This window comes from Primulina eburnea, chromosome 11 (genome assembly GCF_022965805.1).
Source record: "Primulina eburnea isolate SZY01 chromosome 11, ASM2296580v1, whole genome shotgun sequence".
Taxonomy (NCBI): domain Eukaryota; kingdom Viridiplantae; phylum Streptophyta; class Magnoliopsida; order Lamiales; family Gesneriaceae; genus Primulina; species Primulina eburnea.
The window spans coordinates 34969513-34982166 of NC_133111.1; the positions used below are offsets into that span (position 1 = coordinate 34969513).

The 12654-nt window shown below is 36.5% G+C and overlaps 1 protein-coding gene across 1 annotated transcript; it reads right to left on the minus strand.

The window, feature by feature from the left end:
* Positions 1-10364: 10364 nt before the first annotated feature.
* LOC140804743 (probable 2-oxoglutarate-dependent dioxygenase AOP1) lies at positions 10365-12179 on the minus strand. Its single transcript, XM_073160851.1, has 3 exons — positions 11757-12179; positions 10926-11247; positions 10365-10760 (listed from the first exon to the last, which is right to left on the minus strand). The coding sequence occupies exons 1-3, from the start codon at positions 12125-12127 to the stop codon at positions 10512-10514; spliced, it is 942 nt and encodes a 313-aa protein (XP_073016952.1). The 5' UTR covers positions 12128-12179; the 3' UTR covers positions 10365-10511.
* Positions 12180-12654: the final 475 nt, after the last annotated feature.

Genomic DNA, 12654 nt, shown 5'->3' on the forward strand with positions numbered 1-12654 from the left:
AATCATCGATCTGTTTTGAGTATAACACGTTGTGTTAACTGCCTCTGCCCAAAACCTTTGAGAAATACCAGAATAAGCTAGCATTGTTCTCCCTACCTCCTTAAGAGCTCTATTTCTTCGTTTAGCTACATCATTCTGTTGTAGTGTTCTTGCAGCTGGGAACTCATGCCTAATTCCTAAATTTTCAAGAAATTTAGACAAAGTCTTATAGAAATATTCAGTTTCGTGGTCGGATCTGATTATGCCAATCCCGACTGATTTCTCATTTAAAAGTCTTTTGAAAAGTTTTATCAGTTGCGAAACAGTTTGATCCTTTGATTTGAGAAAAAATGAGCCAAGTAAATCTTGAGAAATCATCAACAATCACAAGAATGTATTTCATTCTCCCTAAAGTCATGATTGATATTGGACCAAATAAATCAATATATATCACTTTTAAACATCGGGTTGAAAATTTATTTCCTTTATTTTTAAAAGAGGATCTAACTTGCTTCTCGAACTGACAAGCTGAAAAAATTTTATCTTTTGAGAACTCACATTTAGGCAAACTAGTTACCAGTTCGTGTTTGCTCAGTTGTGCAATGGCTTTGAAATAATATGGTTCAATATTTTGTGTCATAGCCATTTTTTAAATTCATTTGAAGCTACGAAGCAAACTGGCTTATCGGGTGTATTGCTCCAACTTACATTGTATGTGTTTCCACATCTATTTTTTGTCACAGTTATATCACCAATTGCATTTTTAACTTAATATGCATGCTTACTGAATTCAACTGAATGATATTATCACATGGTTGATTGATGTTTATTAATTTATATCTCAAATTGTCAATAAGTAATATATCACTAATGATAATATTATCATGGATAAGCTTACCTTTACCCACAGTTTTACTTTATGAGCCATCCCCAAAACCGATCTTGGGACCAGAATATTTGATCAGTTGAGATATCAGTTCATTGTTTCCATTCATATGTCTTGAGAATGAGAATCCATTGTCCAAGTAACAGACTGAATCTTTGATCAATTATTTGTAACTTGCAATCATATATAATGAATAAATTTGGTACCAAAATTTATTTGGGTCCAGAATTGATTAGTCATTTAGGAAGCCAGATTTGGATCAGTCGAACCGATATACCAGTTTCTGTGTTCCAGATAACCTTTTCTTACTTATGTGTGACATGTGAGTGGGGTGAGGATGGTACAACATGTGTTTTTGCTCTTTCATCCATATTGTTCATCTGGTATTGTCTTTGAACATGCTTGCTATTATAATAATTATTATAATAGCCTCTTTCTGAATTTCGTTTACCATAAGTGGACTTCTTGTGTGACCAGCTGCATGATTCAGTTGAAATCTTGGGATTGTACCCAATTCCATGTCGTTTTGTCTTGTTCATGTTGCAAATGGTTTTTTAACCGGCTTACTGAACTCAGGATTCTCATGTACCATTACTGATTTAACAAAGTGAATATTAGACTTGTCAAAATGGGTTAGGCCCGACCGGCCCCGCCCCGCCATAAAAATTAAACGGGTTGGGTTGATAAAATAGCAGCTCATTTGGATGCGGGCCAAATGGGTTGAACCCGTTTGGGTTGCAGGTCAAGTCGGGTCGGGCCCAACGGGGAGGGCTGGCCCGCCAAATTAGGATAAAAATTTTATATTTTTAAGTTTTATATAAAAATTGGAATAAGTTTCATGCACCCCCATGTCGTAGAACAAATATATTGATAATTTACTCTTAGAACAAATATACATAAAGAAAATAAAAAGAGAGAAATTTACAGATATACATAAAGAAAACAAAAGGGAAGAAATTCCTGTAAATTTTATTCCTGAATCTTAAAATAATTATTAAACATAGCAGTTGTTTGTGAACCCAAGAGCGGTTTCGTTTGAAGTTCGACGAATTGCAGTGAAATTTTGTGGACCCGACCGAGGTTTGCTAATTATGAGTATTGTTGAAGACATAATATTTTTTAAAATTTACAACCATATCTTTCCTCGACTTTATGTTTTTTCGATGTCTTAATCTTTATGTTTGGTTTAAACACTTACTTTTTATGGATTATGTTGTATGCTTTCTTAATTTCTTATTTCAACGTTTTTAAGTATTTTATGAAACTGTTTGACTGAAATATATTTTTCTTCTATGTTTACTGCGATACTCTTTAAAATTTATTTCTTAAAAAAAATAAGCGGGCCGGCCCGCCTAACCCACGGCCCAAGGTGGGTTGGGCTAGGTTGACCATTTAGAGGCCCGCCAAAATGGCGGGTTGGCCCGCCCCGCCCCGCCCCGCCCCGCCTAATGGCGGGTTGCAGCGGGTTGTGGGCTGGCCCGCCCCGCGAACCCGTTTTGACATGTATAGTGAATATACTTCCCTTTGCTTGTATTCAGTTTTGGCATTGTACTACTAGTTGGGGGTTCATCTTGGCTATTGAAGCTTAGACCAGTTTTATCTCCAAGTGGTTTTGCGACCTTTACATTTCAGTCAGCGTAACTGACGACTTATTCCAAGCGTGAATTACTTCAGTTAGTTTAGAGTTTTCTGATCACAGCTGCTGAATCAAAGAATTTCTCTCTTTTCATCTATCAGCTTAACAATCTACTGTTTGACATTTAACTTTCGACTGATTTAGAGCTATCAGTTGTGTCAGTTGAGGGTCATTTTGATTTGCCTTAGCTTCCTCAAAAAAGATAGCTATCTTTTGGTACTCATTTACCATATCGTGCAGTGTGAAAATATGTTTTTCTATTGTGAAATCAGTTGATCTAAAGTCAAATACCTGATCACTACTGGATTTCAGGTCAGCATCATCTCCATGAGGCATTTAACCTCCTCTTCATCACTTGAGCTTCTTGAGCTCTTGGTTTTAGATGCTTCGCCTTAGATTCAGCCAACTTTGACTTGTTCTCTTTAGCTACCGAAGCTTCATGCTTCTTCTTGGATGATTTCTTCTCATCTTTAAATCTTCTTCTCTGCTTGAAGGGGTTTTTATCCCTCTCAATTGATCTTCTGCTGTCCTTTTTAGGCTTTGGATTGTCAGCAATGAAATGACCAGTTTTTCCATAGTTGAAGCACGCATTATGTCCCTCATTGGATTCATTTCTATAATAGTTTTTTAGAAAGGAACCTTGATTCTTTCTCATGAACTATCCAAAAATTTTCACAACCAATGACATTGTATCATTGCTCAGTTGTTCTGCTTACTTTTTAACTGAAACTGTTGGTTCCTGTTTCATTGTGCTTAGAGTAGTTGCAACTAGTGGAATTATTGACTCGCCTTCTCTGGTTTGCATCTCGAATTCATAGGCTTTTAGATTTGCAAATAAGTCATGTAATTCCACATTGTTCAGGTCTTTTGATTCCCTAATGGCCATTGTTTTGACATCTCACTCTTTGAGTGCACTCTTCCAAATTCATTCAGTTTGTTCACAATACTGCTAAATCTTTCATAAAATTCACCAATCGATTCTCCAGCTATCATTTTGATGTTATCAAATTTCTGAACAACAACTGATAGTTTGTTTTCATATGTATGCTCATTTTTTTTCACATAGATGAATCATCTCTTCCCTGATTTTCTTATTTACACATTTTGATTTTGCTAAATGTTTTTTTTTCAAGAGTCTTATACAAGATGTCCTTGAAAACATTGTACAAGTTAGCCTTTCTCTTATCTTATGAAGTCCACTCATCTCGTGACATTTCTATTTGATGTGGTCCTTCATTAGTGAAAGCAACAATTGTGTTGGCTTTCATAATCTTCATGGGTCCATCTGTTATGACATACCACACATCTCATCGTCCCGAGTAGCTAGATATGTCTGCATTCTGATCTTCCAATCATCAAACTCTTCCATGGAGAACATTGGAATCTTGTTGAATGATGGCATGGTTTTCAGTATCAGTTTGAGAGTACGAGAGTATTCAAGACAAGATTAACCGCTCTCATACCACTTGATAAGATCGGTTAAGATAGTTGGAATGTTTAGAAGGGGGTTTAATAAACACTCCAGATTTATGTTATCTTTTTAAAATATGAGTCAGTTCTTTGAGGAAGTGATCCTGAAATATTGTTTGTCGATATAAATCAGTCAAATATTAGTGCAGAGATAGACTAAGATATAGATTGAATACTTAGGAATGATATAATGCAAAACTGAAAGAATAACTGAGATGAACACACAAATTTTTACGGATGTTCGAAACTTCAAATGCTCTTACGCCATCCTTATATCAGGAGGATAGATTTTTACTAAAAGACTTTGATATATTACAACAGATTGTAATAATCCACTTCAGTTGTTCTTACACACTGCCAGACTGAAACTCTTAGTCTATCAATATTTTTACAGTGATTATCTGAATCTCTCTAACTTGTAGCCTGAATGCCACATATAAATACAACTAATTTAGAGCTGATTGTGCGATATGTAAAATGAGAAAATACTCGAGAAATGTATCGCAAATGATTGAAGATTGTTCATTTCATGTGTTTCACCAACCTTCTTCAACTGATTTTGATTAGCTATATATATTCTTCGATCCGAGCGGTCGTATTGAATGAATTTAATGACAAATATCTGTTGAATCGTCGTCTAGTCACTTTATTTGACAATAGTACGAGGTATTCAAACTGTTCTATTCTGATTCATCTGTTTTTCTTTGGTACGATCTGTCAGTTTGTCTGCTGATACTTCAACTGATGGTGTGGCCAATTGATTAGAAGTCAACTGATCAACCAATCAGTTCAGCTAGAAATTATCAGTTCTAATTGATGTCCTATCAGTTATGAAAACTTCAGTTGATAAAGGTTTTTCTAGTTCAGTTCAAACGAAGTGTTCAGTTACGATTACTCGATTTGTCTGATCAGTTTGGTTCTTCAGTTCTCTTACGGTTATCTTGTCAAACTCTGAAACTTATAATAGTCCAACATTACTTAATCTGAAGCTGGGATTTTTAAACCAAAGTTTTTTTTGGCACAACAACCTGTTGAGAGTGAACCTATCATTTTTGTGATGCATTATCTCATAGATAATAGAGCAATGTTGTGCATGAGGATTATACTGACCTCATTTGTAATCACACCTAGTACTTGGTTCCTCCCCGTCTAATGCATCTATTGTTGGTTGCGAATGTGTTTTTTAAACTCAAGACTAACTCTGATGGTTCTATTGCTCGTCACAAGGCCCGTCTTTTTATAAGGGTTACTCCCAAATGGCTTGTTTTGATTTCTCTGAAACCTTTAGCTCGGTTGTTAAGCCTACCACAATGACTTGTTCTCACCATTGCCTCTTGACCAAGCAATGGCCCATTCATCAACTAGATGTTAACAAAACATTTCTTAATGGCTCCCATTCTGAGATAATTCATATGCAGTAGCCTCCGGGGTTTAAACAAAAGAAGGGTGATGTTACATTGGTTTGTCGATTACATAAGACTATTTATGGTCTTAAACATGCGCCTCGTGCTTGGTTTGATAAACTGAAATCAGCCTTACAACATATGGGTTTTTCTTCCCCAAAATCCGACCCCTCGTTATTTGTTAGATTTTGTTCTGCCTTAATTATTTATGTTCTTGGGCATGCGGAAAACATCATTGTAACAGGAAGTGACTCTACTGTAACGAACCGTACTTTTCATAGTTGGTATCAGAGTGGTGGTCTTGTAAAGGGTTATGCCTACTGCCAGTCGCAAGAAGCTCTCGAAGTCACACCTCAAGTCTGTAAGTTTTAAATTTTCAAAATCTTATGCTATGTAATATGCATTAAGCCATGAATTTCAGCATGTTCATGTTTAAGTTCAAATTTCGTGCATCATATGTCATTTAAATCATGTACATGCATGTTGGGTTTACGTGTTGGGTAATTCATTGGAACAGTATGCCTCCTAGACGTTTGGTTGACCGGGAAACAAGGGATGAGAACAGAGAGCATCGAGTTGAGGACAGGGAACATCGAGATGAGGAGAGGGTCAATCCTCCACCACCTCCACCACCAGATATGCAGGCACAGATGCTTGCTGTGATGACGCAGTTCTTCGCACAGTTTGCGGGGAACCAGGCTGCAGCATTAGGTGCAGGGGCGAGGCCCCAACCAGAGGCAGTATATGAGAGGTTCCGGAGGATGAGTCCGAAGGAGTTTTCGGGTACCACTGACCCGATGTTAGCTGAGGGATGGATCAAGTCCATCGAAGTAATTTTCAACTTTATGGAGCTGACGGATGCTGACAGAGTCCGTTGCGCCACCTTCTTATTAACTGGAGATGCTAGGCTATGGTGGGAGAGTGCGTCAGTGGCAGTCAATTTACAGGTGCTGCCTTGGAATGGTTTTAAGGAGGTTTTCTACTCCAAGTACTTCACTGAGGAAGTACGAACCAGACTCACCAACGAGTTTATGACGCTGCGGCAGGGGGGACAGTAGCGTGGCAGAATTTGTTAGGAAGTTTGAGAGTGGATGTCACTTCGTGCCCCTCATTGCTAATGATGCCCAGGCGAAGTTGAGGCACTAGACTTGATCGATGCAGGTGACTATGTTGATGAGGAGACGGGAGGTGGCGACCAAGGGGCAGGCTTGGACTAAGCGGGAGGCTAGACCCGAGGACCGCCTACGTTATTTTAAGATTTTAAGAAAATACATTTACACTCTGATTTTATGGTTGGATTGTGAGACATTTTGAGACAGCTTTTCTTTTAGCAAATTTTAGTTGGCGATATTGATTTCAAATATTATTTTGATGAATGATGAGTGACGACCGTATGGATGTTTACATTTAAGAAAATTTTAAATTTTTCCGCAACTTTTAAGTATGAAAAGTACGGTTCGTTACATCTACTCTAAATATTGCTCTTATTTATAAGCTAGACAATCAGTTTTCTCTGAAAAATCTGGGTAACTTGTGTTAATCTTAGGAATTGAAGTCTTCAGGCTCTCCGATGGTTCTCTTTTTTTCTCCCAATCCAAATATGTTCAAGATCTACTTCTAAAGACAAAAATGAGCAGTGCCAAATCTCTTCCAATTTCAATGATTACTAGTCTCAAACTATTGGCAAAGGAAGATGATCCTTGGATGATGCCAAGCTATATCGAAGCACGGTTGGTGTATTGAAATATTTAACAATCATTAGGCCTGATGCTGCACGAAATTCGGGTGACCAAGTTATTATGAGAGAATATCCACTACTTTTGCATCCACACCAGCAAATTTCGGGGTCGCCACCTACGCCACGATATGAGGTTAGAGGTGTCGGGAGATACCCGGCGAAAAATCCTCCAACACTCAAGTTAGCAAACGCCTCAAATATGTACTCACAAAAGCTAGAGACTTTTGAAGCATATAATGAGATAATGTGAATGTCCCTTTAAAATGGAGAGATAGCTCCTATTTATAGACTTCCATGATGGGCCATGGGCTTGAACCTCAAAGTCTCTCTATTGAGCCTATTTTCCTTCATTAATGGCCCATACCAATCTTTTCAACCTTAATCAATTTTTAATTATGCCAAACTAATATTCATAAAAATAAGAAATTTTCTAGACTAATACCCATCAAGGCCATATATAACATTTAGTGTCAATAAGTTTTCCCAATTCATGCAAACTCCTCTTCGATTACAATGGAAGGCTGTTAAAAGAATACTCAGTTATCTTAATTGTTCTACTAGTTATAGGATTCATCTTACTGCCTGTACTCGAATGTATTTCACGGGTTTTTGCGATGAGCAATCGGGAGTGATCCGGATGATCGTCTCTCCACTTCGGGTTTCTTATAGTTTCATGGAGCCTCCCCCATTGCATGTAGCTCCAAGAAACAACAAGTTGTTTCTCGATATAGTACGGAAACTAAATATTGGAGTTTAGCTCATGCTACGTCCGAGTTGCTTCGGATTCAATCTCTTGTAACAGAATTGCATGTTCCTCCAGCATTCCAAGACCAAACACTTCGAACTTGATTTGTATTTTGTTCGAGAGAAGGTTCTATCCAACACTCTATTCGTCCGACATGTTCCATCTTGTGATCAAATTGCAGATGTACTTAAAAAGCCTTTATCCACCGCCTACTTTACAAATTTTTGATCCATCACTACAAAAAAATGCCATACGACAACGGTTTTTCCGTTGTCGTAGCCATTTTAAAACTGTTGTTAAAGCCAATGTTGTTAAATGTCCGCTCAAAGACAACGGTTTAACCGTTGTCGTAACTACTATTTGCGGCGGTGTCTAAAACCGTCGCAAATGCAAAAGTGTTGTCGAAACTATAATTTGCGACGGTTTTAAGAACCGTCGCAAAATATATTTGCGACGGTCATCATATAACAACCGTCGCTAATTGGCGACTAATCAAAGACCCGTCGCTAAATTTAGCGACAGTTTACTAAACGTCGTCACTACATTTAGCGACGGTATTTATGTGCATAACCGTCTCTATTTAGCGACGGTTTATGCATTCCGTCGCTAATGTTTTAGGTAAAATAAAAAAAAAATCTAAGAATTTAATAAATCCGTGTTTTGAATTGGTACAATAGTGTAAGAAATAAAAAAATTTAAAAGTCGTGAAGTGATAAAATCGTGTAAAAGATAAAAATTTTAATTGTTTTGAAGTGGTAAAAAAATCGTGTAAGAGATAAAAATTTTAAGTGTTGTAAAGTGGTAAAATCGTGTAATAGATAAAAATTTTAAGTGTGGTGAAGTTGTAAAATCGTGTAAGAGATAAAAATTTTAAGTGTTGTGAAGTTATAAAATAGTGTAAGTGAGAAAAATTTTAATTGTTGTGAAGTGAAGTGGAAGAAATTGAAGCAAGTTTGTATGTATTTATAGAGAGTGGTGAAAGAAAATGGGCGAAGGTTAGGCGCGATGAATTTTTTTGAAAATAGCGACGGTTTTACTTATACCATCGCACAATTATAAATCGGCGACGGTTTAACCTATTTTGTCGCTAGATTTAGCGACGGTTTATATGTAACGGTCGCCAAATTTAGCAACGGTGTTGGCAAAACCGTCGCAAGTTTTAAACATGCGACAGTTTTTCTTTAACTGTCGCTAAATGTAGCGACGGTTTTGATTAAACCGTCGCCGATTTGTAATTGTGTTGACGGTATGAGTAAAACCGTTGCTAAATTTAGCGACGTGAAAGAAAAAACCGTCGCTAAATATGCCACAAAAAAACTCTTCTCACAACGGTTTTAGAGAAAACCCTTGTCGAATGTCCCAAAAAAACGCTAATAGACAACGGTTTATAAAACCATTGTCTTTTGACCCTAAAAACCGTTCAAAGACAACGTTTTATAAAACCGTTGTCTTTGACTCTAAAAACCGTTGTCTTTTGCACTCAAAAGACAATGGTTTTATAAAAACCGTTGTGGTTTGCCCTTAAAAGACAACGGTTTTTATAAAACCGTTGTCTTTTTTTAAAAAAAACTCATTTTTAACAACGGTTTTCGCTAAAACCGTTGTTAAAAGTGTGTTGTCGTTTACCATTTTTCTTGTAGTGCATGCTCAGAGTCGTGCTAAATCCATTGTTGATCTAGCAGAGGCAACTCAAGTAATATGTATGAGTGAAACAAGGGTTCGAGTATGAAGGCACAACACTATAATATTATTCACATGTTTGGGATCACACATGTGGTTGTTCCCTATAATTAGGATGTCAAATGATGGAGAGACTAACAATCGAAAAGATTTGATTCTTTAATATGTTAGTTTATTAATTGTAGATTTATTTCATACACTTGTATATATATTAAAGCAAATATCCCAAATTCCTCCAATTGAATTATGCTATTTGTTTTCTAACTCTTACAAGTTAGATTTTACTATTTTTCGCGCAAGGTTGTGCATTTCTACTTCACAAGCCTACCATCAAAGATTTTGTAGCAAACACCAAAATACCTTCCAGATTCAAGTTGAAAGACTGGAACTACAAGAATTTCCCAACCTCAACGAGAATTTGCGTCGAGCTTGACTGTTTTCGTGAGAAATATACAATCTTTACCCCATTTCACCTCGATTCTCAGCTAGAACCGTATTCTCCTCGTCCTGCACTCCCGAAAGAAACGTTAACACCGTTGGAATCACTCCAGGACAATGGAAGTCGGCCACAACGATGGATTTGGGGAGGTTAGGATTCTTAGAGAAACAGATCTATTGTGAGTATGTGTTTCGATATGTGGTATATTTAAATATTCGTGTATTATTTAACTCCAAATTATATTTTAATATTGTTTATAATTCCGATATTTGCCAATCCATTAAAACACACGTTCTAATATTTTGGCTCGATAATTATTTTTCGTCAAATACTAAGTAATTAACATAGGGCATGACAATAATAATAATAACACGAAGCTTGTAATATATATGATTCACAAACTCGTGTCTATCCCAAACAAACTCTCAAATTGTTTCCTACATAATAATGATTCACATCTTATTAAAAAAGGACGCTTACAGGTACATCAAGCCAAAGCACCGATATCACAAAAACACGATTTCTTCTAAAAATATCAAGCCCCACAGTACGCTTTTAGAGCTCCAAAGGATTTTTGATCCATATCCTTGTAATAGAAATCAAGAAATTTCGAATAATCAAAGGGTTTGAACAGCAAGGGATGCTCTTCATCAATCATTTCCTCAGGGGCTTTGATAATGTAACCTTCTCTTGGAACTGAAAATATTGCTAGTGAATAACGAGCAACATCTCCTCTCATCATCACCCTGTGCTGCGGAGAATGCAGCCTTCCATTTGTCCATGCCTTGATTTAAAAAAAAAAAAAAATTTAGTGTTTAGAGTTCGATCCTACTTATATACACAGTAATCAGAATGATGGGTTTCAAATCCACATAATATTTCGAATGACTTAATCCAAATGCACGCTAAAGGAAAAGTAGTGGTTCGAGTGATATTGGTGGGCACTTACATGAAAAGATTCTCCGATCATGACAATGAAAGAATTCGGAGAAGACTGTGCTGAAATCCATTGTCCATCTTTTGTCTGCACTTCCAATCCCTTTGCCTCATTTTGATACAATATGGTCACCATGTTTTTATCTGTGTGCGCCGGTAATCCAAGCTCGGTTTCATGGCTCTTCGGGGGATCGTATTTCTGAACTCGAATGAGGTAAGTTGTCGACTGTATTTGTTCGTCTACGTATTTTTCGAGTTCCAAGCTTTCAAGAACCATCTTACGCACAATTTGATCCAATTCGGATAGCTGCTCTGAGAAGGACTGAATACTCTTGCTACCAAGAGGAATTAAAAATTAGCATACCAACATTTTGTGCAAAAAATAAATGGTTTCCAAGAAAGCCAAAATTAATATTAGAAAACTTAAGGTAAACTTCACAATCACGAGGAAACATTTTTGAAAGCCTAACTAAAATTTAAGCTCGTGTTGGGACTGCAAATGGATTATTTAAATCTAATTTGATTCCAGAGAAATATCTTGAAAGGAAAGTGAAAAAGTATTAATCCATAATAGAAATTACTTATATATATTCCATAAATAATTTTCAGGTCCCCAAATCTCAAATCCTTTAAAATTAAGATATCTTCACTAAAATGAAAATTTTGAAATCCTCTTCTACATACTGAACAAACTAAAATTCATTCATTAGAATCCATTTCTGAAAAACACATACTAACAAAAAATTTACACGCATTAAAAATTATTCATCTGGATGTAGTAAATAAATAATATGAAATAAAAAAATCAAGATTTTGAATTCATGACAAGATCATGAGCTCCTACCTGAAATCATGGTTTCCCCCAGGCCACATAAGATTCGCGAAGCTTTCGATACTCCCGTCGTCGAGTGCATTATCAATTCCCAAGCTTTCATAGAGTGGCACCTCTTCATGCTGGCCAATGTAGCCATGATAGAGTTTATTTGACTTGTTTTGAAGTTTATTCTGTAAAGGGAGCTCGAAAAGCTTCTTCAACCCTTCAAATACCGAGTTTCGGAGATTTTCAGGAATCTGATCATATGTTGCCTCGAAGCAGCCGAATTCTTGGAGGCTGAACTTAACTTGGTTCTTAACAGATTCCCAATTGGGGCTTTTGCTTCCTTGTATCAGTTCTGAGAAATTGAAGATTGGAAGCTTGATAATTCCTGAGCCCATGTTTCTTTAATTTTTTTTTTTATCTTTGGACGTTGGAAGATGAAAAAGGTATGGAAAGTGTTGCCATGTTGCCTATACATTTATAAGCTACGTGACCTACTTACAATCAAGAAAATGTGTATTTTACAAGTTGATGAAATAGACGAGCGCAAGATCAAATGGTCACGAGTTCGATTTTCTCTACCAACACTTTCTTAGTTGAGTCCGATCTAGTGGAGTTTATACATTTGACGTGGTTTGTAGGCTACGGCATTAAGCCCGATGGTTTACCAAGAGCACATCCAGAGGGTAGCAGCCGTGGTTCCCGTCATAGAGAATCTATTATTTTCATGATCATATAATCCTTAAATTATATTTCCACAGTCGATCAACATTTTTAAAAAAATTTCTTACTAAATCTAAATTAGTTGCATTTGTGTCTATATATTTTTTGAAACATGCATTTTATATTTAATTAATGAGAGAGACAAAGTAACATGTTTCTCAACAATTTAAAGTTTCAACTCTTATATATATTTTATGACAGT